General features: G+C 37.9%; 1 protein-coding gene across 9 annotated transcripts in view; it reads left to right on the top strand.

Moving 5' to 3' along the window:
* The first annotated feature begins 12,060 nt into the window (after positions 1-12,060).
* LOC118616759 (lysine-specific demethylase 6A-like) overlaps positions 12,061-27,342 on the top strand; it is a 191,034-nt gene continuing 175,752 nt past the window's right edge. For all 9 annotated transcript variants that reach the window (XM_036242190.1, XM_036242188.1, XM_036242186.1 and 6 more), the window contains exons 1-3: positions 12,061-12,102; positions 17,338-17,396; positions 20,417-20,537. In XM_036242190.1, coding sequence (XP_036098083.1) covers positions 12,073-12,102; positions 17,338-17,396; positions 20,417-20,537 — 210 coding nt within the window. In that variant the 5' untranslated portion in view covers positions 12,061-12,072. The remainder of the gene's footprint in view (positions 12,103-17,337; positions 17,397-20,416; positions 20,538-27,342) is intronic.

The following is a 27,342-nucleotide window of genomic DNA, read 5'->3' on the forward strand; positions in this document are numbered from 1 at the left end:
TCTTTCTTTGGTTGAGTTGTATGAGTACTCTATAGATTTTAGAAATTAACCCCTTATCTGATGTATCGTTGAAAATTATGCCGTCCCATATAGTGGGTTCTGTTTGCCTTTTTTTTTTTTTTTTTTATCCTCCCCTGAGGATATTTTTCCATTTTTTGTACAGATAGAGTGGGAGGGAGAGAGAGGAAGGGAGAGAGAGAGAAACATCGATGTGAAGGGACACATCGAGTGGCTGCCACCCGCACGACCAACCAGGGCCGGGGACAAACTGCAACCGAAGTACGTGCCCTTAGCGGGAACCGAACCCGGGTCTCTCTGGACCGCAGGCCGACACTCTAACCGCTGAGCCAAACTGGCCAGGGCGGGTTCTGTTTGCCTTTTGATGTGTCTTTCTTTCTTTCACTGTGAAGAGCTTTTTATTTTGATGCAGTCCTTCCTGTATGGACTTTTTTCCTTTGTTTCTCTTGCCTTAGGTAATGTACTAATGAAAATCCTGCTGTATATGATGTCTGAAATTTTGTTTCCTAAATTTTTTATAGGATTTTTATGGATTCACAAGTCACATTTAAGGCTTTGTTTTATTTTGAGTTTATTCTTGCCTATGGTGTAAGTTGGTGGTCTAGTTTCACTTAATTACATGTCCAATTTTCCCAACGCTATTTATTTAATTTATTTATTTTAACGTTTGGAATAACTTATTTTTTATTAGTTTATTTTTGTTACAGATGTTTCTCCTTTTCCCCCCCCATTGACACCTTCCTTTTCATCTCCCCCACCCTGTCCCCAGCTTTGTTGTCTGTGTCTGTCAGTTATGCGTATATGTACATAAGTTCTGTGGTTTATCTTTTTCCTCACACCTTCTCTTCTGAGGGGTGTCAGTCTGTACCCCACTTCCATATCTCTGGGTCTGCCTTGTACCTCAGACTGTTATGTTCATTATATTCCACAAATAAGTCAGATCATGTGATACTTGTCTTTCTCTGCTTGGCTTGTTTTGCTTAGGATAATACTTTCCATTTCCCTCCACGTCGTCTCAAAGGATAAGACATCTTTCTTTCTTACAGCTGCATAGTACTCTATTGTGTATATGTACCACAACTTATTTTTGGGGGGTGGGTATGTGCCCCTAACTGCAAGGGCCCAGCGGAAACTGAATCCGGGACCCTGTGGTTCGCAGGCCAATGCTCCAGCTGCTCAGCCAAACCAGCCAGGGCTCTATTCTGTTTTGAAAAAAGACTTCCCTAGTTATAGTTTTTATTTAATCCTAACCCAAAGATATTTTTTCATTCATTTTCAGACCAGTTGGGAGGGAAGGAGGGTGGGGGAGAGAAACATCAATGTGAGAGAGATACATCGACTGGTTGCCACCCACACGATCCCAACTGAGGCTGAGGACAAACTGTGAACAAGGTGTGAGCCCTCAGCGTTAACCGAACCCAGGGCTCTCTGGCCTGCAGTCTGACACTTGAAGCACTGAGCCAAACTGGCCACGGTTGGCCTGGCATTCTTGATTATTTTGGATTAATTTTTCTATGTGGTATGATGTAAAGTTCCAACATTATTATTTTCTATCTAGCTATGTTTAGTGGTTTCAGGGCTATTTCTTAAAACAAGTATTTTTATTTTCCATTTGGGTGGTCTAGAATGATGTCAGTGTGAGCTTATTATTTCTAGACTTCTTGTTCTATTTCATTGTTTATTTCTATACTTGTCTCAATATGTACTTTGTATCTGATTTCTTTCAGTCTCCTTGTGTCTTTGAATTTAAATATTGTCTCACCCTGGCCAATTAGGCTCAGTGGTTGTAACCTTGGCCTGTGGTCTAGGGCACATACTTCGGTTGCTGTTTGTCCCCGGCCCTGGATGGGTTATGTGGGTGGCAGCCATTCGATGTATCTTTTTCATGTCAATGTTTCTCTTTCTCTTTCTCTCTGTCTTCCTCCCACTCTATCTGAATAAAGTATCAAAAAAATATCCTAGGGTGAGGATTAAAAAATAAATAAAAAATAAAAAATAATAATAAATATTGTCTCATAGACAATATATATGTACTTGAGTCTCATTTTAGTATAAATAAAATTATTTTCATAGTTTTTCTTTTCAAATGCTTAATCTAAAATATGTAGAATTGGAGCCGACTTGTATATTTTGTAATAGTAACCTTGCTGAGCTCATCAATTCTGATATTTTTTTGTGGATTATTTTGTATTTCTTACTTAAAAGATGATATCTGAAAATAACTTGACCATTTATTTTCCAATTTGGGTTTTTTGTTGTTGTTTTTTTTTTTTTTGTTTCTCCCTTCTTCTCTCCCTCTCTTACCTCCTTTCCATAGAGTTTATGTTTAAACCTCTTATCTGTGGTTTTGCTTTCACTGGTTTCAGTTACCCATTGTCAACTGTGATCTGAAAATACTGAATGAAAAATTTTAGAAATAAACAGTAATAAAGTTTAAATTATGTACTGTTCTAAGTAGGATAGTGATATCTTGTGCTGTCCCACTTCATCTTATAGAGGTTGTCATTCTTCTTGGTCCAAAATATTCATTTGCATGCATTGCTTGCATGTTAGTAACAGTAGCTTGCTGTCTCAGTTATCAGAGCAATTGCTGTCCTTTAAGTGAAAAGCCTTGACTTCTGAAGACAATAATAATATTGATATAATGAATTTGCTAAGATTCCAGTAAGGATACAGCTTCTACCTATTAAATTGTGAAGAAGGAAAAAGAAATTTAGTTTTCTGTTGCAACTAAAACTTCAAAAGTCACAACCATTTATTTATACAATGGAGAACTACTCAGCTGTTAAAAAGAAAGGGGGGGGGTCTTTTTTACATTTTACAATAGCATGAATGGACCTGGAGACCATTATGCTGAATAAAATGATGAGCCGGTAAGAGAAAGACAAGTATCACATGATCTCACTTATATGTGGAATCTAGTGAACAATATAAACTAACAAAATAGAAAGAGACATAGATAATAGAGAAAAGACAGACACAGTGTCAGATGGGTGGCAGGTTGGGGGGCTGTGAGAAGAAGGTGAAGGAATTAAACCAAAAAAAAAACCCCAAAAACCTATAGACAGACACAGTGTGCTGATTACCAGAGGGAAAGGGGAGATAAATGGTGATGAAAGGAGGCTTGACTTGTTGTAGTGAACACACAATATGCAGATGATGTATTACAGAATTGTACACATTACAGAATTGTACACTTGAGAACTGTGTAATTTATTAACCATTGTTTTCCTAGTACATTCAATTAAAAAGTCACAAGCAAAGTGTGTGAGAAGTGTTTGGTTAAGAGAGAAAAGACACTACATTTTTGGGTGGAAGCACGAACAGAAAATGAGTAGTGATTGATCACAACCTGTTGTTCCAGATAGCATTAAGCCTGTACTATACTGGGATTCCTTGAAACCAATAACATGAAGCCATTTACTGCAAGTTAAGGAATGGTTACCTAGATTCAGGAATAGGTTTTTACTGAAAATAAATTACTTGGAAGACAGAGAGTCATTATCATAATTCCTGTGTAATTCCTATGTATTGTAATGAAGTGAGGTGAATGATAGGCTGTACGGATTGCATTAACAATTTCATGACAGTGAATTATTAGGAGTGACCCTTTTATGGGTCGTGCTCTCATTCTATAGTTGAGTCTTGATTGGTGTTCTGTCAGTGGGTGGGATTGACCCTCAGGATGAGCATCTGTGTAGACTGGTAATGACTATAGTGGATAAGGTGTGTGCAGGCTGATCCCGATTTGCTTTAGGAGGGCTGTAGTTATTGATGAGCCTACCCTTTCACGTGTCATTTATGGAACTGATCTGTGATGCTCTGGTGTGGACTAAAGCTGGGTACCCAGTATGTTGGTTCTGGGGCTTCTTGGGAGTGACTTTAGCGCAGGGCAACATCTGCCATTGCCTGCCCTGGCCTAGGATCATTGGTTGAAGCTAGAAAGTGATATGCCATTGTTAATTTTTTGTGTGGAACATTGAGGTATCTGGAAGAACCTATGCTGCAATCTGAGGTCTGCTGCCATGATTTCTGGGCAGGGGTTACTGAAGTTTATAGAGATCTTCATAGTCTACTGTTCCACTAGATGAAAAACTGGTTTGTTATATTGATGATACATTTATTGGACATACCAGTTGGAAATAATACCTGCTCTATTCTTATGGTAAGATATTTGCTAAACAGTGGTGAAGAAAGCACTTCTAACTCAATGAAATATTTAGGAACCTGAGTTTTGCTGCTTGTACAGAGAAGTTTTTTATCTGGTCTGTCTTACAACCAAGAAAAAGGCACAGTGCCTTGTGAGCTTTCTTGGATTTTAGACGCAAAAATAGTCATTATTTGGGGGGTGTTACTCTGTTCCATTTATCTAGTAATACAAAAAACTTCTGGCTTTGAGTTGGGGCCCAAACCATCCTGTTTTAGGTTTCTGCGCAAATTACTCTGTCACTTGGTATATATATTCTAGCAGTCTGAATGCATATTGAAGTTTTATTGCAGGTAAAGATGCAGCTGTTTGGAATCTTTGGAGGCCCCTATAGGTCAATGGAAATGCAGGCATTTAGGGTTTTGAAACTAGGTCATGTTGTCATCCAAAGATAATTACCCTGCTTTTGAGAAGTAGCTCTAGGGCTGTTTTATGGCATTAGAGAATTTGAATACTTTACAGTGGGCTCCCAAATTACCATGTAACCTGGGTTGCCCAACATGAGTTGATTATTATCTAAGTCATAAACTGTTGCATACACAACAAAATTCATCATTAAATGGAAGTGGTGTGTGTGTGTGTGTGTGTGTGTATGCAAGATTAGTCCTAGACATACCACTGAAGGCACAAAGTAAGTTACATGAATTTGTGACATAAATACATATCCGTGGTTTGTACTCCTGTTACACTGCCTACATTCTCCCAGCCTGCACCTCTCCCATAATGGGGAGTTTCCTACAATTAGTGACAGGATGAAAAAACATGGGCCTGGGTTATAGATCGTTTTGCATAATATGCAGGCAAAACTCAACTGTTGACAGTTGAGTACTACAGCCTCTCTCTGAAATGGTTCTGAAGGAGAGGTGGAGAAGGGCAGTCCACCCAGTGGGCAGGAATTTGGGTAGTGCAGTTGGGTTTGCTTAAATGGCCAGATTTGGATGTATAACGATTTGTGGACTATGGCCATGGTTTGTCTTCGTTTTAGGGATTTGAGAGGAACATGATTGGAAAATTGGTGACAGTGAAACTCAGGAAAGAGATACTGGGGGCAGGAGAATATTTGTGACCTCTGTAAATGCTCACTAAAAGGTGAGTATAGCCTTGGCTGGTTTGGCTCACTTGTTAGAGCATCATCCTGCAGACCAAAGAGTCACGAGTTTGATTCTGGTCAAGAGTATGTATCTTGGTTGTGGTCATGCAGGAGGCAGTCATTAATGTGTCACTTTCACATTGATATTTCTTGCTCTTTTCCTCCCTCCCACTTTCCCACTCTATTTGAAGATAAATTGAAAAATATCCTTGGGTGAGGATTAAAAAAGGGGGGGGGGTGTTGAGTACATACATCATAGGAGGATTTCAAAAATCAACTGGATAGGGTGATAATGTATTGATACCAGTCACCCTCTTTCCCTAGGGACCTCTGTCATTGCCCAATAAGCTCATAACAAAAGTGGCCATAGTCATAGAGACAAATAACATAGGTTGAAATTAGGAAGGGTGGTATCTTTAGATTTGTTCTTTCTCTGGACAACTTTGGCTATTCAGGGTCTTTGTGGTTTCATATGCATTTTAGGATTGTTCTTTTTTAAAATTTTTATTTATCTTTATTGTTGAAAATCTTACAGATATCTTGTTTTTTTTCCCCACCATTGATACTCCCTCCCCACTTTACCCTTCCTTCCCATCCCCTACCTTCACACAGTTGTTTGTGTTCATTGCTTATGCATATATGCATGTAAGTTCTTTAGTGTATCTCTTCCTCCCTCCCCCTCCCCCCCCATTCCCTCTGAGGGTTGTCAATCTGTTTCCAACTTCCATATCTCTGGGTCTGTTTTGTTTGTCAGCTTCTTTTGTTTATTATAGTCCACAAATAAGTGAGATCATGTGGTACTTGTCTTTCTCTGACTGGCTTATTTCACTCAGCATAATACTCTCCAGGTCCTTCCATGTCATCTCAAAGGGTAAGAGAACTCTCTTTCTTACAACTACATAGTATTCCATTGTATAAATGTACCACAGCTTTTTTATCCACTCATCTGCTGATGGTTACTTGGGCTGTTTCCAGATCTTAGCTATTGCAAATGGTATGTATTCTGTCTGATTGGTTTTTCAGGCTTTTTAGGATATATTCCTGGAAGTGGGATCACTGAGTCAAATAGCATTCCATTTTTAATATTTTGAGGAAATACCATATTTCCCACAGTGGTTACACCACTCTGCATTCCTACCCGCAGTGTACTAGAGTCCCCTTTTCTCCACATCTTCAGCAGCATTTGTTGTTTGAGAATTTGTTGATGGTAGCTGTTCTGGCAGGTGTGAAGTCACCACTCAGTCATTTTAATTTGTATCTCTCTGATTGATGATTAGTGATGTTGAGCATTTTTCATATGTTTCTTGGCCATTTGTATGTCCCATTTGGAGCAGTGTCTATTCAGATTCCCTGCCCATTTTTCAGATAGGTTTTTATCTTTCTTTTGTGGAGTTGTATGAGTACTCTGTATTTTTTGAAAATTAACCCCTTATCTGATGTATCGTTGGCAATTCTGCTGTCCCATACACTGAGTTACCTTTCAGTTTTGATGGTTGTTTCTTTTGCTGTGCAGAAACTTTTCAGTTTGATGTAGTCCAATATATTAATTGTTTTTTTGTTTTTTGTTCTGGTTTCTCTTGCCTTAAGCATTGTATCAGTGAATTCTGTTGCATGTGATGTGTGAAATTTTGTTGCCTATGTTTTCATGTAGGATTTTTATAATTTTACTAGTCACATTTAAATCTTTTATCCATTTTGAGTTTATTCTTTTTTTTTTTTTATATCCTCGAGGACATTTTTTTTTCCATTTTTTTGTACAGACAGAGTGAGAGGGAGAGAGATGCAGAGAGAGAGAGGGAAACATCGACGTGAAAGGGACACATCGAGTGGCTGCCACCCACACGACCAACCAGGGCCGGGGACAAACTGCAACCGAGGTACATGCCCCTAGCGGGAACTGAACCCGGGTCTCTCCGGACCGCAGGCGGACGCTCTAACCGCTGAGCCAAACCGGCCAGGGCTTGAGTTTATTCTTGCATGTCGTGTCAGTTGGTAGTCTAGTTTCATGTTTTTGCATGTACCTGTCCAATTTTCCCAACACCATTTATTGAAGACATTGTCTTTAGTTCATTATATGTTCTTGCCTTTTTTGCATATATTAAGTGAGCATAGTTTTTTGGGTAGGTTTCTGAGTTCTCTGTTCGGTTCCACTGATCTACATGCCTGTTCTTGTGCCATTACCAGGCTATTGTGATTACAGTTGGTTTGTAGTATAAGAAGATATTTAGAATTGTGATCCCTGTAACTCTGTTCTTCCTTTTCAAGATTGTTGTTGCTATTCGGGACCTTTTTTGGTTCCATATGAACTTTTGGACTATTTATTCTTGATCTGTGAAATATGCTGTTGGCTTTTTAATATAGACAGCATTGACTTTATAGATTGCGTTGGATAGTATGGAGGTTTCATTTTATTTATTTTTATTTTTTGTTAATGCTCAAGTGAGGATATTATTTCTTTGATTTTTAGATAGAGTGGAAGGGAACTAGGGAGAAGGAGAGAGAGAAACATTGATATGAGAGAGAAATATCAATTTTTTGCCTCCCACATGACCCTGACTAGGGCCAGGTATTGAATCTGCAAAGTAGGTATGTGCCCTTAACTGGAAGTCAAACCTGCAACCCTTTGGCTTGATAACTGACACTCTTAACTGTGGAGCCAAACCAGTCATGACTATGCTTCCATATTTTTATGTCTTTCTCTATTTCTCTTTTTAATGTCCTGTTGTTTTCCGAGAATTGGTCTTTACTTTCTTGGTTAAGTTTATTCATAGGCATTTTAATTTTTTTATTGTTATGGTAAATGGGTAAATTATTTTATGGGTAATCAACACTTTCATTGTTTTATAACATACTGTCTAGCTTCCATGTGTTAGAATGTGTCTGAGTGTTTTTATTGTAATTAATTTCTAGTTTCATGCCATTGTGGTCTAAGAAGACCCTTGATATAATTTTAATCTTTGTGAACTTGTAGTCTTCTTGATCTTCTGAGCTGGATGCTCTAGGAATGATTCTTGTGTGGATTTATGTGGGTTCTCCTGTTGAATTTGGGTCTTGATTGCTGTTGTCTTTTTGTGGCTCAGTCCTCAGTTTTGTTGACTGTGAGTTTCAACCTCATACCTGTTGGCCAGCTGTTACATAGGTGCTGACAGAACAAGACAAGACAAAACCAGACCAGACCAAATAGAACCCCCCAAAATAGCAACACCAGTAATAAAAGCTATAGTCTCAACAAAGAGATTAAAAGACGAACAAACAAATAGAAAACGCACACACACAATGAAAGCAAGGAAGGCAGATATCAAAGATAGGGTAAGTATAACAAATATAGGGTAGAAAATAACGAATGAAATAGAAAATTATAATTTTAGGAATCAGTGCACTAAGTAAAATGTAGAATAGGAAAGTAAGAAAAGAGAAAAGAAAAAAAATGAATTAAATATAAAAATTGAAGCCTCCCCCCCCCAATAATCACAACAAAAAAACTTTGGATCTCACTGGATTTTGCTCCGATGTTGTTGGATCTGGCCCTTTGGTGTGTGGGTTTCTGGTGCAGACCAGTGTTAATGACACTCCATGCCTAGCCCTGGGCCTCCTAGATGAAGACCTACAGGGCTGGGCCCCAAGTATTCCAGTGGGACGGGCTTCCCTGGCCAAGAGGCTTGGCTCTGCTTTGGGCTTGCTCCTTAAACATACTAGGGCTCCTTTCCCTTCCCCAATGGCACTTGGCTCTGTGGGCCATCAGGTCTGGTCAGGATGGTTTAAATAGATTTGTATTGGAGGAGGGTGGAGGGTGTTGCCTATAGTCTGTAGGAGGGGCAGGTGGTCACTTCCTCTCCTTCTGATGCCTCATCTTTACCTCCGGGGCAGGTGGTCACTTCCTCTCCTTCTAATGCCTCATCTTTACCTCCGGTTGCTGGCATATTGTGGTCACTGCCCCAAGGAGAGTAGGATAGAGAGAAAAAAAAATCTGCTCTGCTTGGCTTTCTAAACTTTCAGCACAGCTGGCTCTCAACTAGAGGGGCTCCTGCCACAGGGCCAGATGTTTCAATCCCTGGTACCTCCAGGCCCTGCTCCTGAGGTGCTGATTTCTAGCCAGAGCTGTTCCGTGGGTGGGGGAAGGTATGCCTCCTCTTTGCTAGAGGTAGGGAGAATCAAACCTCTTTCCCTAGCACTCTTTACTACCCTGGCTCATCAGCGAACAGTAGACCCTTCAGATTCACTCACTGCTGGGTGATTCTCTAAGATTCCCTCCTCAGGTCCACAGTTCTGCTTTGTGGCCCCTTCCGCAAAACACAATCAGGGGGAGCTTCCCAGTCTGGTGGTATAACCAAGCACTAGCTTTTAGCTTGTGATATTGCTCTCTGAGTCCCCAGGTGTGCTGAATCCTGTGATTTTGACTATTCTGTGCTACATGGACTCCTCTTCACTTCTGTATTGCTCCTTTGGGTATCTCTTTTGGGGGTTGAGTTCCTCTGCTCCTTGCGGGCAGGAGCTATGCTGCTGCACCTTCTCAGCTGCATTTCCCAGCTCTGTGAGTTTGCTCACCCACTCTTAATCTTCTCTTGTCCCCTCTACATTCTACTTGCTCCTTGCTCACAGTATTTCCATTCAGCTATTTTTCAGGTGATTTTTCAAGTTGAATGTTTTACATTTAGCTTCAAGTTCAGTCCTGTGCTAGGAGCAAGTGGGCAGGCATCATTGATCTTATCTCCTCCTATTTATTCTATTTCTGTAAAAAGTTGGAATCTTGATAGGGATTACAAAAAAACTAAATAAGGGTTTGCGTTGTATAGACTTTTTTTTTCTTGTTAATCCTTGCTGAGCATATTTTTCCTATTGATTTGTAGACAGATTGGAAGGGAGGGAGGGAGAAAGAGAGAGAAAGACATCAGTGTGAGAGAGACACATCGAATGTTTGCCTTACCCATGACATTGACCAGGGCCAGGGGTTGAACCTGTAACGTAGGTATATGCCTTGGACTTGGAATTGAACCTGAGACCCTTTGGTCTGTGGGCCAACGCTCTATCTGCTGGCCCATACTGGCCAAGGAATGGGTCATACTTTCTTACTCATTCAGCTACCCCGTGTCTTTTGATTGGGGCATTTAATCCATTCACACTAAAGGTTATTATTGATAAGTAGTTATTTATTGCCATATTTTCCTTTGTAACTATGTTCCTCTCTCTCGCTATTTCTTCTTAAAGCAGCCCCTTTTACATTTTTTGCAATGCTTGTTTGGTCGTAATGTACTCATGTAGCCCTTTGTAAATTTTATTTACTTGGGAAGCTCTATATTTTGCCTTCAATTTTGTTTTTATTTAACTTTTTTTTTTTTAATACATATTTTTTTATCCTCAACCGAGGACATTTTTCCATTTTTTGTTCAGATAGAGTGGGAGGGAGAGAGAGGGAGAGAGAGAGAGAGAGAGAGAGAGAGAGAGAGAGAGAAACACATCGATGTGAAGGGACACATCGAGTGGCTGCCACCCGCACGACCAGCCAGGGCCGGGGACAAACTGCAACCGAGATACGTGCCCTTAGCGGGAACTGAACCCGGGTTTCTCTGGACCGCAGGCCAACGCTCTAACCGCTGAGCCAAACCGGCCAGGGCTAAATTTTTTTTTTTACTGTTGTCTATGTCCATTGGTTATACATACATGCATATAAGTTCTTTGGTTTATCTCATCCTCCTTCCCCTCTCCAAGGTTTGTCAGTCTGAACCATACCCTTCTCTATCTCTCTGAGTCAGTTTTCTTCATCAGGTTTTTTTTTTCCCATTATATTCTGCAAATAAGTGAACTCGTGGTATTTATCTTTCTCTGATTGGCTTATTTCATTCAGCATAATACTCTCCAGGTTCCTCTGTGTTGTCTCAAAGGATAAGAGATCTTTCTTTGTTACAACTGCATAATACTTGATTGTGTATATGTAACACAGCTTTTTTTATCTACACATCTATTGATGGATACTTGTGCTGTTTCCAATTCTTAGCAATTGTAAATAGTGCTGCCATGAACATAGGGGTGCATATATTCTTTCTGATTGGTGCTTCAGGCTGCTATGAATATAGGGGTACATATATTCTTAGTGATTGGCGTTTAGGCTTCTTAGGATATATTCCTAGAACAGGGATCACTGGGTCAAATGGCAATCCAAATTTTAATTTTTTGAGGAAACGCTACATAGTGTTTTCCATAGTGGCTGCACCAGCCTGCATTCCCACCAGCAGTGTACTAGACTCCCCTTTTCTCCACACCCTCACAAGCACTTGTTTGATGATTTGTTGATGGCGGACATTCTGACAGGTGTGAGGTGATACCTCATGGTTGTTTTAATTTGCATCTCTTTAATGATTTGTGGCATCGAGCATTTCTTCATATGTCTCTTGGCCATTTGTATGTCCTCATTGGAGAAGTGTCTATTTAGGCCTTCTGCCCATTTTTTAATTGGGTTCTTTGTCTTCCTTTTGTTGAGTTATATGAGCACTCTTTATATTTTGGAAATTAACCTCTTACCTGATGTATCCTTGGCAGTATGCTCTCCCATACAATGGGTTCCTTTTCCACTTTGATGGTTGTTTCTTTTGCTATGCACAGGCCTTTTAATTTGATGTAGTCCCATGTGTTCATTTTTTTTCTTTCTGTTGCCTTAGGTAATACATCAGTGAAAATCCTGCTGTGTATGATGTCTGAAATTTTGTTGCCTACATTTTCTTCTGGGATTTTTATGGATTCCCAAGTCACATTTAAGTCTTTTATGCATTTTGAGTTTATTCTTGTGTATGGTGTAAGTTGCTGGTCTAGTTTCATTTTTTTGCATGTAGCAGTCCTGTTTTCCCAACACCATTTATTAAAGAGGCTGTCTTTACTCCTTTGTATGCCCTTGCCACCTTTGTCAAATATTAATTAAGGATTATGTCTTGGGTCAATTTCCGGGTTCTCTTTTCTGTTCCATTAATCTATATGCCTGTTCTCATGCCACTACCAGGCTGTTTTGATTACAGTAACTTTGTAGTATAACCTTATATCTGGTATTGTGATCCCATCTACTTTGTCCTTTTATAAGATTGCTGTGGCTATTTGGGTCTTTTTGGTTCCATATAAGCTTTTGAAGTGTTTGTTCTAGTTATGTGAAATATGTTGTTGGTATTTTGATGGGAATTACACTGAATCTATAGAATGCTTTGGGTAGTATGGACATTTTAATGATGTTAATTCTTTCAATCCATGAATAAGGTATGTGCTTCTACTTTCATATATCTTTCTCTATTTCTTTTGTCAGTGTCCTCTAGTTTTCTACAAATAGCTTCTTTATTTCTTTGGTTAAGTTTATACCTAAATTAATTTTTTTGCCCTAATGGTAAATGGGATTGTTTTTATAGTTTCTCTTTCTGTGAGTTCATTATTGGTGTATATGAATGCTGTCACTTTCTTGATGTTAATTTTGTATCCTGCTGCCTTGCCAAATTTATTTAATAAATTTAACAGGCTTTTGATGGAGTTTTAGGGTTTTCTAGGTATAATATCATGTGACCTGTGAATAATGACAGTTCACTTCATCCTTTTCAATTTAGATCCCTTTTATTTTTTCTTCATGTTTAATTGCTGTGGCTAAGACTTCCAGTACTATGTTAAATAAGAGCGGCAAAAGTGGGCATTCCTGTCTTGTTCCTGTTCTTAAGGGAAATGCTTTTAGTTTTTGTCCATTGAGTGTGATGTTGGCTCTAGGTCTTTCATAAATGGCATTTATTATGTCGAGATATGATCCCTCTATTCCCACATTATTGAGCGTTTTTATCAGAAATGGGTGCTGGATTTTGTTGAATGCTTTTTCAGCGTCTGTTGTTTTCATCATATGGTTTTTATCTTCATTTTGTTTATGTGGTGTATAACATTTATTGATTTGCGAATATTGTATCAGCCTTGCATTTATGAGGTGAATCTCACTTGGTCATGTTGAATAATTTTTAAACTTATTGCTGGATTTGATTTGCTAGTCTTTTGTGAAGGTTTTTGTCATCTATGTTCAAGGATATTATTGGCCTGTAGTGTCTTTTTAGGATTTTGGAATTAGAATTATGCTGGCCTCATAAAACGAGTTTGAAAGTCCTCCTTGTTCTTGAATTTTTTGAAATAGTTTGAGGAGAATGGGTGTTATTTCTTCTTTGAATATTGGTAAAACTCTACCGTGAAGCCATCCAGGCCTGGACTTTTGTTTGCTGAGAGAATCTTGATTACATCGATTTTCATAGTTGTTATTGGTCTGTTCATGTTTTCTATCTCTTCCTGGTTCAGTTTGGGAGACTGTGTGTTTCTAGAAATTTGTCCATTTCTCAGAGATTGTCCAATACGTTGCCATAAAATTGTTCACAGTATTTGTTAAGGATTTTTTGTATTTCTGTGGTGTCAGTTATTACTTTTCCTGTTTCATTTCTGATTTTGTGTTTTTAAGTTCTCTCTCTTTGTTTCTTGGTGAGTCTAGCTAAGGTTCCATCAATCTTGTTTATCTTTTCAAAGTACCTGCTCTTTGTTTTATTAACCTTTTGAATTGCTTTTTGATGTCTATGTCATTTATTTCTGCTCTGATCTTTACTATTTCTTTTCTTCTACTTGCTCTGGGGTTTTCTTTTTGTTTGCTTTCTAGTTCTTTAACTTGTGAGGTTAGATAGTCAATTGAAATTTTTTCTTGCTTTCTGGGGTAGGACATTAGTGCTATGAACTTCCCTCCCAGAACTGCTTTCGCTGCATCACATAGATTCTGTGTTGTGGTGTGTTCATTTTCATTGATTTCCCAGAAATTTTTGTATTCTTCCTTAATCTCCTTGGTAACCCATTCATGTTTAATAACATATTTTTTATGTTCCATGTGTTCAAATGTCTTTGCATGTTCTTGTTGTAATTTATTTCTAGTTTTATACTATTGTAATCCGAGAAGATGCTTGATGTGGTTTCAGTCTTAGTTTGTGTCCTATAATGTGGTTTATGTTTGAGAACGTCTTATGTGCACTTGAGAAGAATGTGAATTCTGAGGTTTTGGCATGTAATTCTCTGTACATATTTATTAAATTCATTTGATGCAGAGCATTATTTAGTCTCTGCTTTCTTGTTAATTTTTTGTCTAGAGGATCTATCCAGTGATGTCTTTAGGGAGTTGAAATCCCCTGCTATGATTGTATTGCTGTCAGTTTCTCCTTTGAAGTCCTCCAGAAGATTTTTAATATATTTTGGTGCTCCTATATTAGGTGCAGATATGTTCATCCAAGTTATATCTTCCTGTTGGATAGAACCTCTCAATATTATATAATGGCCAACTTTGTCTATAATTACAGCCTTCATTTTGAAATTTTTATCAAATATGAGTATTGCTATTCAGCTTTTTTCCCCCCCTTTCTGTTTGCTTAGACGATTTTTTTTCATCCTTTCACTTTCCACCTATAGGAGTATTTTGTTGTGAGGTGGGTCTCATGTAAACAACATATATATGTCATGCTTTCTTATCCAATCAGCTACTCTGTGTGTTTTCATCTGAGCGTTCAGTCCACTGACATTTAAGGTTATTATTAATATGTTCTTATTTATTACCATATTTGTTTATTGTGGTTTTATTTTTCTTTCTATTTTTTCTATTAATTATAGCAGTGCTTTTAACATTTCACGCAGTGATGGTTTGGTGCTAATATATTCCATTAGCCCTTTTTTCCTGGAAAGCTCTTTATTTCATCTTCTATTTTGAATGATGCCTTAGCCTTTTTTTTCCCCCCCTGAGAAGCTTTTTATTTCACCTTCTATTTTGAATTATATCTTGCTTCACAGAGTAGTCTTGGGTTTAGATCCCATTTTTCATTACTTTGATTACTTCATGCCATTACCTTCTGGCCTGTAGTATTTCTGTGGAGAAGTCAGCTTATAATCTTATTGGGGTTTCTTTGCAGGTAATTGGTTGCTTATGTCTTGCTGCCTTTAGGATTCTCTCCTTGTCTTTAATTTTGGGCATTTTAATTATTATGTGTTTTGGTGTGGGCCTGTTTTGATTCTTCTTAGCTGGGGTTCTCTGAGCTTCTTGAACTTGTATGTATGCCTTCTTCCTTTACCAAGTTAGGGATGTTTTCTGTCACTATTTCAAATATATCTTTTAACTCTTGCTGATTTTTTTCCTCTGAACTCCTGTGGTGCAAATGTTGTTACCTTATCAGTTGTTCAACAGTTCTCTTGCTCTCTTCCTGTTTTTTAATTGTTTTTTTTTCTTTTGCTTTTTTGACAGGTTGATTTTTTTTCTACCCTGTCTTCTGATTCACTGATCCGGTCCTCAACTTTCTCTGCTCTGCTAGTTATTCCTTCCAATGTGTTCTTCATTTCTGCTATGTCAATCTTCATTTCCACTTGGTTTATTTTCAGTGTTTCTATATCTTTAATGTTCAACTCCTTACTCAAGCTGTTCAGCTTTCTTATGATCATGGCTCTAAACTCTACCTCTCGTAAACTTGTTTAACTGCATTTTATTTATCTCATCTTCAGTAGAGGTCTCTTGTTCTTTCATTTGGGATTTGTTTCCTTTGTTTCACCATTTAGGCTATCTCAGTGGGTTTTGGAGCCTGTCATATTTTCCCTGTGGGTGTTGGTGTTCTGCTTTTGGTGGCTTTGTCTGCTGGGTTTGGATGAGTGTGGGAGGACCCATGTTTAACACCAGTAAGTCAAGTCTTTCCTGGGTAGATTTGCAAGCCCAGAAATGGTTCAGCTATCCTCTAGTTTTTTGCCTGGAGGCTGTTAGTCTCAGTTACTTGATAAACCTTGGGTTGTAACTCTCAGGTTTTCAGCCTAGGAGAATTTCCAGAGGGTGGGGCAGATGCTGGTCGTTAATGAGCCTCAATTTGCATTTCTCTAGTCCAGCTGTGTGGGGTTAAATCTCCCAGGGAGTGGACTGCTGCTTCTCCCCAGGGTTCTGGGAAGGGGCTCCCTGAGCAAGATGGCCACTGTCCTGTGCATTCATGGCTCAGCAAAGACTCTCAGCGCCCTCCAAGTCCCAAGTGTCCACACACAGTTTCAGTCCAGTCTGCCCTCCCTTTGCCAGTACCAGTGGTGGATGTCTGTAGGTGATTTAGTAGTCTGTCTCATCCCTCTGTGCTGTGGAGTCGGCTTTGGATTTTAACATGGAGGGAACTGCTCACAGCTAAAACATCTTCTGTCCATGGGCTCCCAGCCCTCCCTATCTCGCCTCCCAAGACCTCCCAGGCTCAATTCAGTGTCCCTGGTTATATGGATCCTCTGTGGCTGCTTTTCTGTTGCTTTTTCCTGATGATTTGTCGTTGTTTAGTTGTAATTTCAATTTTGTCCTAGGAGATGGTCTGTGTAGCTTCTATTCACTCCATTGCCATTTTGCAATCTCAAAAAAGCGTTTTAAGAGAAGTGTCAAGGTGCCTCTACCTTTTTTTTTAGGAGTGCATGGTGTCAAATTTTTTGCTTAATCTTATTTTCTTGTTTTTAGTTAATTTTTGTGAGTGATGTAAGATAGGGGTTTAATGTAATATTTTTACACAAAGTTTGCATGTGTTTATCACTCTTTCTCAAAACCATTTGTTGACGAGATAACCCTTTTGCCATTGGGCTTTCTTGCCTTTCTTGTTAAATATTAGTTGATTGTAAGTGTGATGATTTATATCTTTGCTCTGTGTTCTCTTCCTTTGGCCCCTCCCTCTCTCCTTTCTTTCCTTTTTATGCCAGTATAGTTTCTATTATAGTTTTATAGTATAAATTGAATTAGGAAATGTAATACCTCCAGCTTTGTTCTTTCTCTGGATTGCTTTGTTTTGATCTTTTGTCTTCTGTATGTATGTGTGGTTTTACACAAAATTTAAAATTTTTAAGATTTTTCCTGAAGAGTTTATTAAAGTAACTGTAAATGTTTCTTGTCTTTTGTCTTCTGTGTTACCTGTTGACTCATGACTATTCTTTAAAGTGTATTTTAAGATGTGAAAGAAGTTTTAGAACTTTGAAATCTAAAAACTTGTACCATTCTTTTTAACAGAATGCTGTCTTTTTATATGGCCTTGGTTTGGTTTACTTCTACTACAATGCATTTCACTGGTAAGTTTACTTACAAGTAGATGTTTTGAGTGGTGTGTGTGTGTGCGCGTGCGCATGCATGTATGTCTGTAATAAACACAGTAATGTCAGTAAACATACATTTCATTACTAGTATATTTATTTTCCTTTTTAATCTTCTACTTTGTCAAGTTCAGCCCTAATTATATACTCTCAATATTTTTCAATTACTAAATAATTAAGGTATATCTTTCAATGTTGAGGATTAACTGTGATAGTAATATGTATGACTTTGATAGTTTAAAATACAGAAAACTGTTTTGGTTTTGGTTTCTGTGTTTTTGATTTATATATTATGAGAATTCAGAGGAAGGTGAATGAGTACATGGCCAGTATTTATCATCATGTTGTGTAGGTCATTCTGAATATTTATGCAAACTTCTTAAATTTCCACTTGCCAGTATTTTATGTGATTTCCCAGAGGTGAATATTTAGCTTTTAATTGGACAGTCTGACTTCTGATTTTCTTAATTCTTTGGCTTTTGAGCCTTTTTTTTTTTTTTGTAAATCCTCACCCGAGGACATTTTTTCCATTTTTTTTGTTCAGTTAGAGTGAGAGGGAGGGAGAGAGAGAGAGAGAGAGAAACATCGATGTGAAAGGGTCACATCGAGTGGCTGCCACCCGCATGACCAACCAGGGCCAGGGACAAACTGCAACCAAGGTACATGCCCTTAGCGGGAACCGAACCCGGGTCTCTCGGGACCGCAGGCCGATGCTCTAACTGCTGAGCCAAACCGGCCAGGGCTGGCTTTTGAGCTTTTTAATTATGTCGTATTTGGATTCACTGCATTGCTTATTAAATAAGCTTGTGAATTATAGATGTTAACAATTTCTTTTTTTGTCGAATGACACATTACCTTGAGTGATCTTAAACTTAAGCCACTCCCTTCTTTTATAGGAACTTTATTTTAAAATGAGTCAAGATTAGGACTATTTTAAGGCCTCTGAAAATCCTATTCACAGATTTTACAATTCGGAATTTTTAGAATGAGAAAAGATCTTGGAGATCACATAGTTTTTTTTTTTTGTTTTGTTTTTTTGTTTTTTGTTTTTATCCTCACCCGAGGGCATTTTTGCATTTTTTGTTCAGACAGAGTGGGAGGGAGAGAGAGGAAGAGAGAGAGAGAGAAACATCGACGTGAAAGCGACACATCGAGTGGCTGCCACCCACACGACCCAACCAGGGCCGGGGACAAACTGCAACTGAGATACATGCCCTTAGCGGGAACCGAACCCGGGTCTCTCTGTACCGCAGGCCGACGCTCTAACCGCTGAGCCAAACCGGCCAGGGCAAGATCACATAGTTTTAATCTTTTCATTTTGTTGAATGGGGAAATAAGATGTCCTTTTACTCTATGGTTATTAACTATTTATTTAGGGGCAGAAGCAGGCCTTGAGTTTAGGTCCCCACTTTAATAATTTAAAGCATATTTCATACTGAAAGAAAAAGATGGCATAATTTTTGCACAGCTGTTAGTGACATTGTATTCATAGACTTGTGATCGCTTATAGATGGGAAGAGGACAGAGGTTACAAAAGGTAGAAATAGGGTTTAACAAGTTTATAGAGAGATTGTTTAGAAAAGTCTAAAAGTTATACTAACTGGAATAATTTGTTACAGTTGGTGTTACATCAAAGTTGAAATATCTATTTTTTAGTCAGTATTTATAGTTATTTGTTCAGATAGATACAGTTATTTTAGCTAGCTAAGACAAATTTACATGAAATACAATGTAAGGCTGGGAACAAATATCTTTACAGTTTAATAATAGAAAAGTGTATCTCATGTTGCACAATTTTATGTACTTAAGATACCCATGAGCCTTGTTAGATTGAAGATAAGGAAAGAAAATAATGAGGGAGATAAGTTAGTTTATTTTAAAAATATTAATTGCTTTGAATACATTGGGCCAAAGTAAGTTTACACTGTAATACAAACAAATAATACAAGAATAACTGTAAATCTCCTTTTGCCGACCCCTTGTATGTATATGGAAATGTTAAATTGGGTGTGGGAAATTGATTATAAATTTTGATAACTCATTTTTAGATGTCTATGTTTCCTAAAATGCTCAATTTTATAGCCTCACAATTTTAGAAGTAAGATTTAACCTAAATGACTTACTGAAGGCGTAGTATGTATATTACTTTCCCTTAAATTGTGGTATGAATGGAAGTACAAATCACATTAACATTTTACAATGTTAAGTTGTAAAAGTGATATCTAGGGAATACAGTACTTGACTTCAAAATAAAGTTTTTTTCTTTTGTCTTTTTTTTTATATTCTATTCATTAGTATAGTTCATAACATTAAAAATGTGTCGAGTGCATCTAGATTTTCTTTATTGATAATCAACACCTGTTAAAAAGACAAATAATTAAGACAGTATACAGTTAGAACAAAGGTAGGCTGTCTATTGATATGAATGGAGAAGTTAAACACAATCACTGGCCATCAATTTATAGCAAAGTTGACACTGCATTGCTAATAGAGTAAAAAATGCTCTATTCCTACGGAAGAGAATAATTTTCCACAAATTATTCTCTTCCGTAGGAATTGCATTTGGAAAAAATTATACTAGTTGTTACTGTGTTAATCTTAGTTACGTAGGTTTGGAATAGAACCCAAAATGTGTGGGGTAGTACTAAAACTTCGAAAGTTGATTTCTATGGAATAATAAAGGTCCAGGATTAACACTCCTGTCCTCATGCTCTCTTAAAAACTTTCCTACTATGCTCTTTCTGAGATATTTAAAAAATTTTAAATTGGTTATTTATACTCAAAATGTAAAATTTTTAAATATTGTTGAACAATTTGAGGAAGTTGAAATAGATTCAACTGAGATACCTTATCAGTTTCTAATGACTTTTACTATTTATAACGCTTGTATAAAATTATAATTTCTGTAAAAATTGTTGTACCAGAATGTTTCTTGAACTACCAAGGAAAATACATATAGATATTACAGTCTAACAGTTCTTATGTCTATATTCTTTAAGGGCAATTAAGGCATTTCAGGAGGTGCTTTATGTTGATCCCAGCTTTTGTCGAGCCAAGGAAATTCATTTACGACTTGGGCTTATGTTCAAAGTGAACACTGACTATGAATCTAGTTTAAAGGTAGGTGGTTGGGGTATTTCCTAATATATCTCTTCATTTGTATGTGTATTTAAATGTCAAGAATACTGAGAAATTTCTAATTTATATTAACACTTTAAAAGTGAACGAATTTAGGATATGAACTAAAAGGTAAAAAAAGGATTGGATTTCAGTACACAAAGTAGATAGGTATGATGTTAAGATTTGCAAGATAACTTTTTAGTGCTTTAGATTTGATTTAATTATTTAATTTATTGTTAATTCTTACGAGATGATTTTTTTTTTTTTTTCATTGCTTTTTAGAGAGAATGGAACGGTGAGTGGGGGGAGAAATATTAACATTGATGTGAAAGAGACATATTGATTGGTTGTCTCCTGTTCTGCATACATTCCAACTAAGGCCAGGAATCAAACCCTTGACCCTTCAGTGCATGGGCCAGTCCTCTACCTACTGAGGCACTCCTGCCAGGTTGGGTTTTTGTTTTTTAAAAAATTAAGACCACGGTTTCTGACCTGGAAATAATGAATTATTTTATTTCACTTGAGCATGCATGTAAAACACTATTGTGTATGTAATGGCCTCCAGAGACATGAAGAGTATGTTAGTGATACTGTACTTGGGATCTGTTTATTAACTATTCTTTCCTGTGGGTCTGACAGGAAATCTACCCACTTCTACTCAGAGGACATGTGTCATAGTAGAATGAAAGAATAGATTTTCCTTTATTAAGGCTCGTTGATTGCTAGTTGGTACTTGTAAAACATTTGGAAGAATAACATTAAGTTATTCTACCTTATTTCTGATAGAAATTTGATATGTCAAAACTTAAAATTTTTTGGTTTCTGGGTTTTGCTATCATTTTGCAATTTATATTTTTTTTTTTTTTTTTTAATGAGAATGGAGCTTCCTTGTCTCTCATATTCATTGCTTTTCAAAAGAATGTGATTTTCTGGACAAAAACAATGTTTGTGAAATTGTGACTATTTAGAATGTTTGGTCTTTTTTCTGCATATACATTATTTTGATTATAAAATCTTTGTGCATGTGCCCAATATGTGTGTGTGAGAGAGAGGGATAGAGAGAGAAAGAAACTTTATAATAGGACTTACTCGGAACTCACTAAATGAAAAGGTCAGTGATTTCCTGTAATTTGGTGAACTTAGAAAACCATTATTTTCTGGTTACTTTTTATTACAGTAAAAGAATACAAATTAAAATTGTCGAAAGAAAAATATATAATAGGAAGAGTCCAGAAAATATCCCCAGTGGTGGATATCACTTAATTTTTCTCACCTAGTTATGTGTGAGTGATTCCACACAAAGACTATTGCAAACCAGGGGCAATACTCAAGTCTTTCCAAGGTTCTTTTTTTTTTCCCCCATCTTGTTTTTCAGTTACAGTTTATATTCAATATTAGTTTTTGTTTATTTCAGGTGTGCTGCTTAGTGGTGAAACGATTATGTATTGTATGAAGTGATCCCCCGATAAGTCTAGGACCCATCTGGCACCATACATAGTTATTATACTATTATTAATTATACTCCCTGTGCTATACTTTATACCCATCCTTCCCCTTTGGAAACCATCAGTGTGTTCTCTGTATCTATCAATCTGCTTTCATTTTATTTGTTCATTTATTTTGTTCCCTATATTCCACGTGTAAGTGAAATTATATGGTATCTATCTTTCTCTGATTTACTTATTTCATAAAACCCTCTAGATCAGCGAGGGTATGTCTCAAGAATTTTTAAGACATGTACTACCTGACTATTTAGTCAGCAGCAGTGACCACTTTTTTTAGATTGTCAAATAAAAAGTGTTAACAGCCAACACAACAGTCATCCAATTTGTCAGATCAGTAAAAATATATGTTTTGATGTGCCGCAGAATTTTAGTAATTAGTTTATGTGCCATGAGATGAAAAATGTTGAACATCACTGCTCTAGGTTCATCCACACTGTTGCAAATGATAAGATTGATTTTTAATGGCCAAGTAATATTCCATTGTATAAATGTACCACTGCCTTTAAATCTACTATCTGCTGATGGGCACTGTGTTTTTTCCATAGTATGGCTTTTGTAAATAATGCTGCAATGAGCATAGGGCTCGTGTATTCTTTTGAATTAGTGTTTTTGTTTTCTTTGGGAAAAACAAAACAAGTGTAATTGCTGTGTCACAGGTAGTCCTATTTTTTAAAATTTTGGGGGACACTTTATACTGTTTTTTTTCTTTTAGTGGTTGCACTAATCTGCATTCCCACCAGCAGTTTTCTCCACTCTCTCAGAAACTGATTTTTGAGTTATTAATCAAAATATTCTCTGACAAGTGTGAGATACTATCTCATTGTGGCTTTAATTTGCAATTCTCTGGTGATTAGTGACATTGGGCCTCTTTTCATGTTTATTGGCTATCTGTATGCCCTCTTTGGAGGTGTCTTTATTCAGATCTTCTGCCCATTTTTTTTTTTTTTTTTATCCTCACCCGAGGACATTTTTCCATTTTTTATTCAGGTAGAGTGGGAGAAAGAGAGAGGAACAGAGAGAGAGAAACATCGATGTGAAGGGACACATCGAGTGGTTGCCACCTGCACAACCGGCCAGGGCCGGGGACAAACTGCAACCGAGGTACGTGCCCTTAGCGGGAACCGAACCCGAGTCTCTCAGGACCGCAGGCCGACGCTCTAACCGCTGAGCCAAACCGGCCAGGGCTCTTCTGCCCATTTTGATTGTATTATTTTTTGTTTGATGTTGAATTATTTAATGAATTTTGGACATTAACTCCTTATTTGATATATCATTGGCAATTCTGTTTTGATTTTGTTGATGGTATCCTTTGCTGTGCAAAAATGTTTTAGTTTGATGTCCCATTTTTTTTTTGTGCTTTTTATTCCTTGCCTAAGGAGATCTATCAGAAAAAAATGTTGCTAAGAGAAATGTTAAAGATTTTTCTTCTATGTTTTCTTTTAGGAGTTTTATGGTTTCAAGTCTTACATTTAACATTGTATTCCTATAGTCTTGCAATATAATTTGATATCAGGTATTGTGGTATCTCCAACTTTGTTCTTCTTTCTCATGATTGCTATGGCTATCCGATGTCTTCTCTGATTAAAATTTTTTAAATTATTCATTCTAATTCTATGAAATACAACATTCATATTTTGATAGAAATTGCATTGAATCTATAGATTGCTTTGAATCATGGTTGCAGGTTCAATCACTGTTCCTAGTCAGGATCTTATATCAGATGCTTTCTTTGTAATTGTTGATGCAATTAGTATGGATGTTAATTCTTTCTGGCTATGAACATAGCATATGCTTTTATTTATGTGTATTTTCTTTAATTTCTTTCTTCAGTGTCTTACAGTTTTCCAGGTACAATTCTTTTACCTCCTTGGATATATGTATTCCTAGGTACCTTATTATTTTTATTTTTAATGTAATTGTGAATGGAATTGTTTTCTTTTTTTTTTTTTTTTTTTAATCCTCATCCGAGGACATTTTTCCATTTTTTGTACAGACAGAGTGGGAGGGAGAGAGAGGAACAGAGAGAGAGGGAAACATCGATGTGAAAGGGACACATCGAGTGGCTGCCACCCGCACGACCAACCAGGGCCAGGGACAAACTGCAACCGAGGTACATGCCCTTAGCGGGAACCGAACCCGGGTCTCTCCGGACCGCAGGCGGACGCTCTAACCGCTGAGCCAAACCGGCCAGGGCTGGAATTGTTTTCTTAATTTCCCTTTCTTATTGTTCATTTTTGATGTATACAAATGAAACAGATTTCTTAGTATTTATTTTGTGTCTTGCAACATTTATCAGTTCTAGCAGCATTTTGGTGGAATCTTTAGGATTCTCTGTCTACAAATAATGAAAATACAAATAATTTCCAGTACAAATGCCTTTTATTTCTACTTGTCTGATTGCCTTTGACTAGGAATTCTAGTACTGTGTTGACTAAGAGTGGTGAAAAGTGGACATTTCTGCCTTGTTTTGGGGTTTCATTCCTGGTCAAGGGCACGTACCTGGGTCGCAGGTTCAATTGCTGTCCCTGGCCAGGATCATATGTCAGATACTTTCTTCGTGGCTGTGGATATGATTAGGTATGATTATTCTTTACTTTGTTTTTGTGCTGTGTCACTAATTGATTTATGGATATTGAACTATTATTGCTACATTCGATTTGCTAGTATTTTTTTAGACATTGCATCTCTGTGATTACAGTTATTGGCCTATAATTTTCATACTTTGTAGTTTCTTTATCTAATTAAAAAAATATATATATAATCCTCACCCGAGGACATTTTTCCATTTGTTGTTCAGCTAGAGTGGGAGAGAGAGAGAGGAAGAGAGAGAGAGACATCAACATGAAAGGGACACATCAAGTGGCTGCCACCTGCACAACCAACTAGGGCTGGGGACAAACTGCAGTCGAGGTACATGCCTTTAGCGGGAACTGAACCCAGGTCTCTCTGGACCACAGGCCGATGCTCTAACCACTGAGTAAAAATGCCAGGGCTTTTATTTATTTTTAAAATTTATCTCTATGTTGAATATTTTACAGATATCTGCCCTTTGTTTCCCCATTGACCCCCTCCTCCCCAGTCCCGCCTCTGTCCTGCCTTCCCCATACTATTGTCTGTGTCCATTGGTTATGCATACGTATATGGTTAGAAGTTCTTTGATTTATCTCTTCCAACCCTCCCACCCCCCTTTCCCTTGAGGTTTTTCAGTCTAACAACCAATTTGTACTTCTTTATTCCTTCATCATTTTCACCCATCCCCCTGCCCCTCTCATCTGGCAAGCAACAAAAAGTTTTCTGTATCTATGAGTCTGTTTCTGTTCTGCTTGCTCATTTGTTTGTAGATTCAATTGTTGATAGATATGTATTAATTGCCATTTTATTGTTTATATTTTTGTTCTCCTTCAAGAAGATTCTTCAACATTTCATGTAATACTCGTTTGGTGGTGATGAATTCTTTTAGCTTTTTCTTTTTGGGAAACTCTTGGTATATCCATTGTTTCTAAATGACAATTTTGCAGGATAGAGTAATCTTGGTTGTAGCTGGTTGCTTTTCATTACCTTGAATATTTCTTGCCACTCCTTTCTGGCCTTCAAAGTTTCTTTCGAATAATCAGCTGACAGTCTTATAGGAGCTCCTTTGTAGATAACAAACTGCTTTTTCTTGCTGCTTTTAAGATTCTCTCTTTGTCTTTAACCTTTTGCATTTTGATGATGATGAGTCGTAATATGGGCCTCTTTGGGTTCATCTTGTTTGGGACTTTGTGCTCCCTGGACTTGTATGTCTGTTTCCTTCACCAAGTTAGGGAAGTTTACTGTCATTTTTTTCAAATAGGTTTTTAATGTCTTGCTCTCTCTCTTCTTCTTCTGGTACTTCCATGATGGGAATGTTGGCACACTTGAAGTTGTCCCAGAGGATCCTTATACTGTCCTCATTTCTTTGGATTCTTTTGTCTATATACTGTTCTGATTGTGTTTTTTGCTTCCTTATATTCCAAATTGATGGTTTGCTTGTCAGCTTTACCCTACTCTACTATTGATTCTCTATAAATTATTCTTTATTTCAGTTAGTGCATACTTCATTTCTGACTGGTCCTTTTTTATGTTGTTGATGTTCTCACTAAGTTCCTTGGAATTAAAGTTCCTTGAGTATCCTTATAAGTAGTGTTTTGAACTCAGCATCTGATTGATTGCTTATCTCCATTTTGATTAGTTCTTTTCCTGGCGTTTTGTTCTTTTCTTTCATTGGGAACATGTTTCTTTGTCTCTTCATTTTTGGCTGCTTCCCTGTGATTGTTTCTACGTATTAGGTAGAGTTGCTATGTCTTCTAGGCTTTGTAGGGTGGCCTGTTGTTTTAAGTGTCCTGTAGGATCCAGTGGCACAGCCTCCCTCATCACACCAGCTGGGCCCTTGAGGTGCACTCCTAGTGTGGACTGTACATTAAGTCTTGATTGCTGTTGGCACATCAATTGGAGGGATTAACTCAGGCTGATTAGCTGCAGGGACTGGCTGTGCCCACTGCACACTGGCCTCTGACTCCCTTGGAAGATCAGCTGTGTAGGGCCCACCACATAGTGAAAGACTTACTTCATCAGGGCTCTTTTACCCTGAGTCTGCTCATTGAGTGTGTCACTTGTGGGGATGGTTGGGTGGTGGTGCTTCGACATGATCTGAAGCTGTCCACTGGGTTTGCTGGCTCTGTGGCAGGTCAGCCACTGCCTGCGTTCTGTCCGGGGCTACCTCGCGTAAGATACAAAGTGATTGCAGATGGCTTCTGGTGCTGGGCTTGGAGATGCCCAGGAAAAGCCAGGTTGTGAACCAAGCCTGGCTGGGGCCACTTGCGAGAGATATGGGGTTTGCTGAGGCCAAATGTGGCTTGATTGAGAGAATTGAGGAAAATTTGAAGTAGGATCCAAGACAGGCCACTCCCATGGTAAAGACACTGGAAACAGTTTGGGTGGGCCTGAAATTTGGTTGGGGCAGGGCCTCAGAGAATCACCAGGGTGTGGCAAATAGTGTGAGCAAGGTTGTTGGAGTCCCAGATATGGTGTCTCTCTGCCTGCCCCATTGGGGAAGGCTTCACCAAAGAAACAATAGCTTCTGCCAGCACTTCTTTCCGGCTCTGCCAGCATGTCTGTCTAGGAGAAAGCTGCCTCTCCAGCTCTCATCCCGATGCCAAACAACTCAGTTTTTCCCTGTAAATCTCTCTGTTGCCTTTCAAGCTGCCTACCCCAAGCTGGAGCCCAGAAGGAGCAAGTTTGAATAAGTCTAAGCACGGACCCTTTAAGAGGAACCTGCCTAG

Source organism: Molossus molossus, unplaced genomic scaffold (assembly GCF_014108415.1).
Source record: "Molossus molossus isolate mMolMol1 unplaced genomic scaffold, mMolMol1.p scaffold_m16_p_40, whole genome shotgun sequence".
Taxonomy (NCBI): domain Eukaryota; kingdom Metazoa; phylum Chordata; class Mammalia; order Chiroptera; family Molossidae; genus Molossus; species Molossus molossus.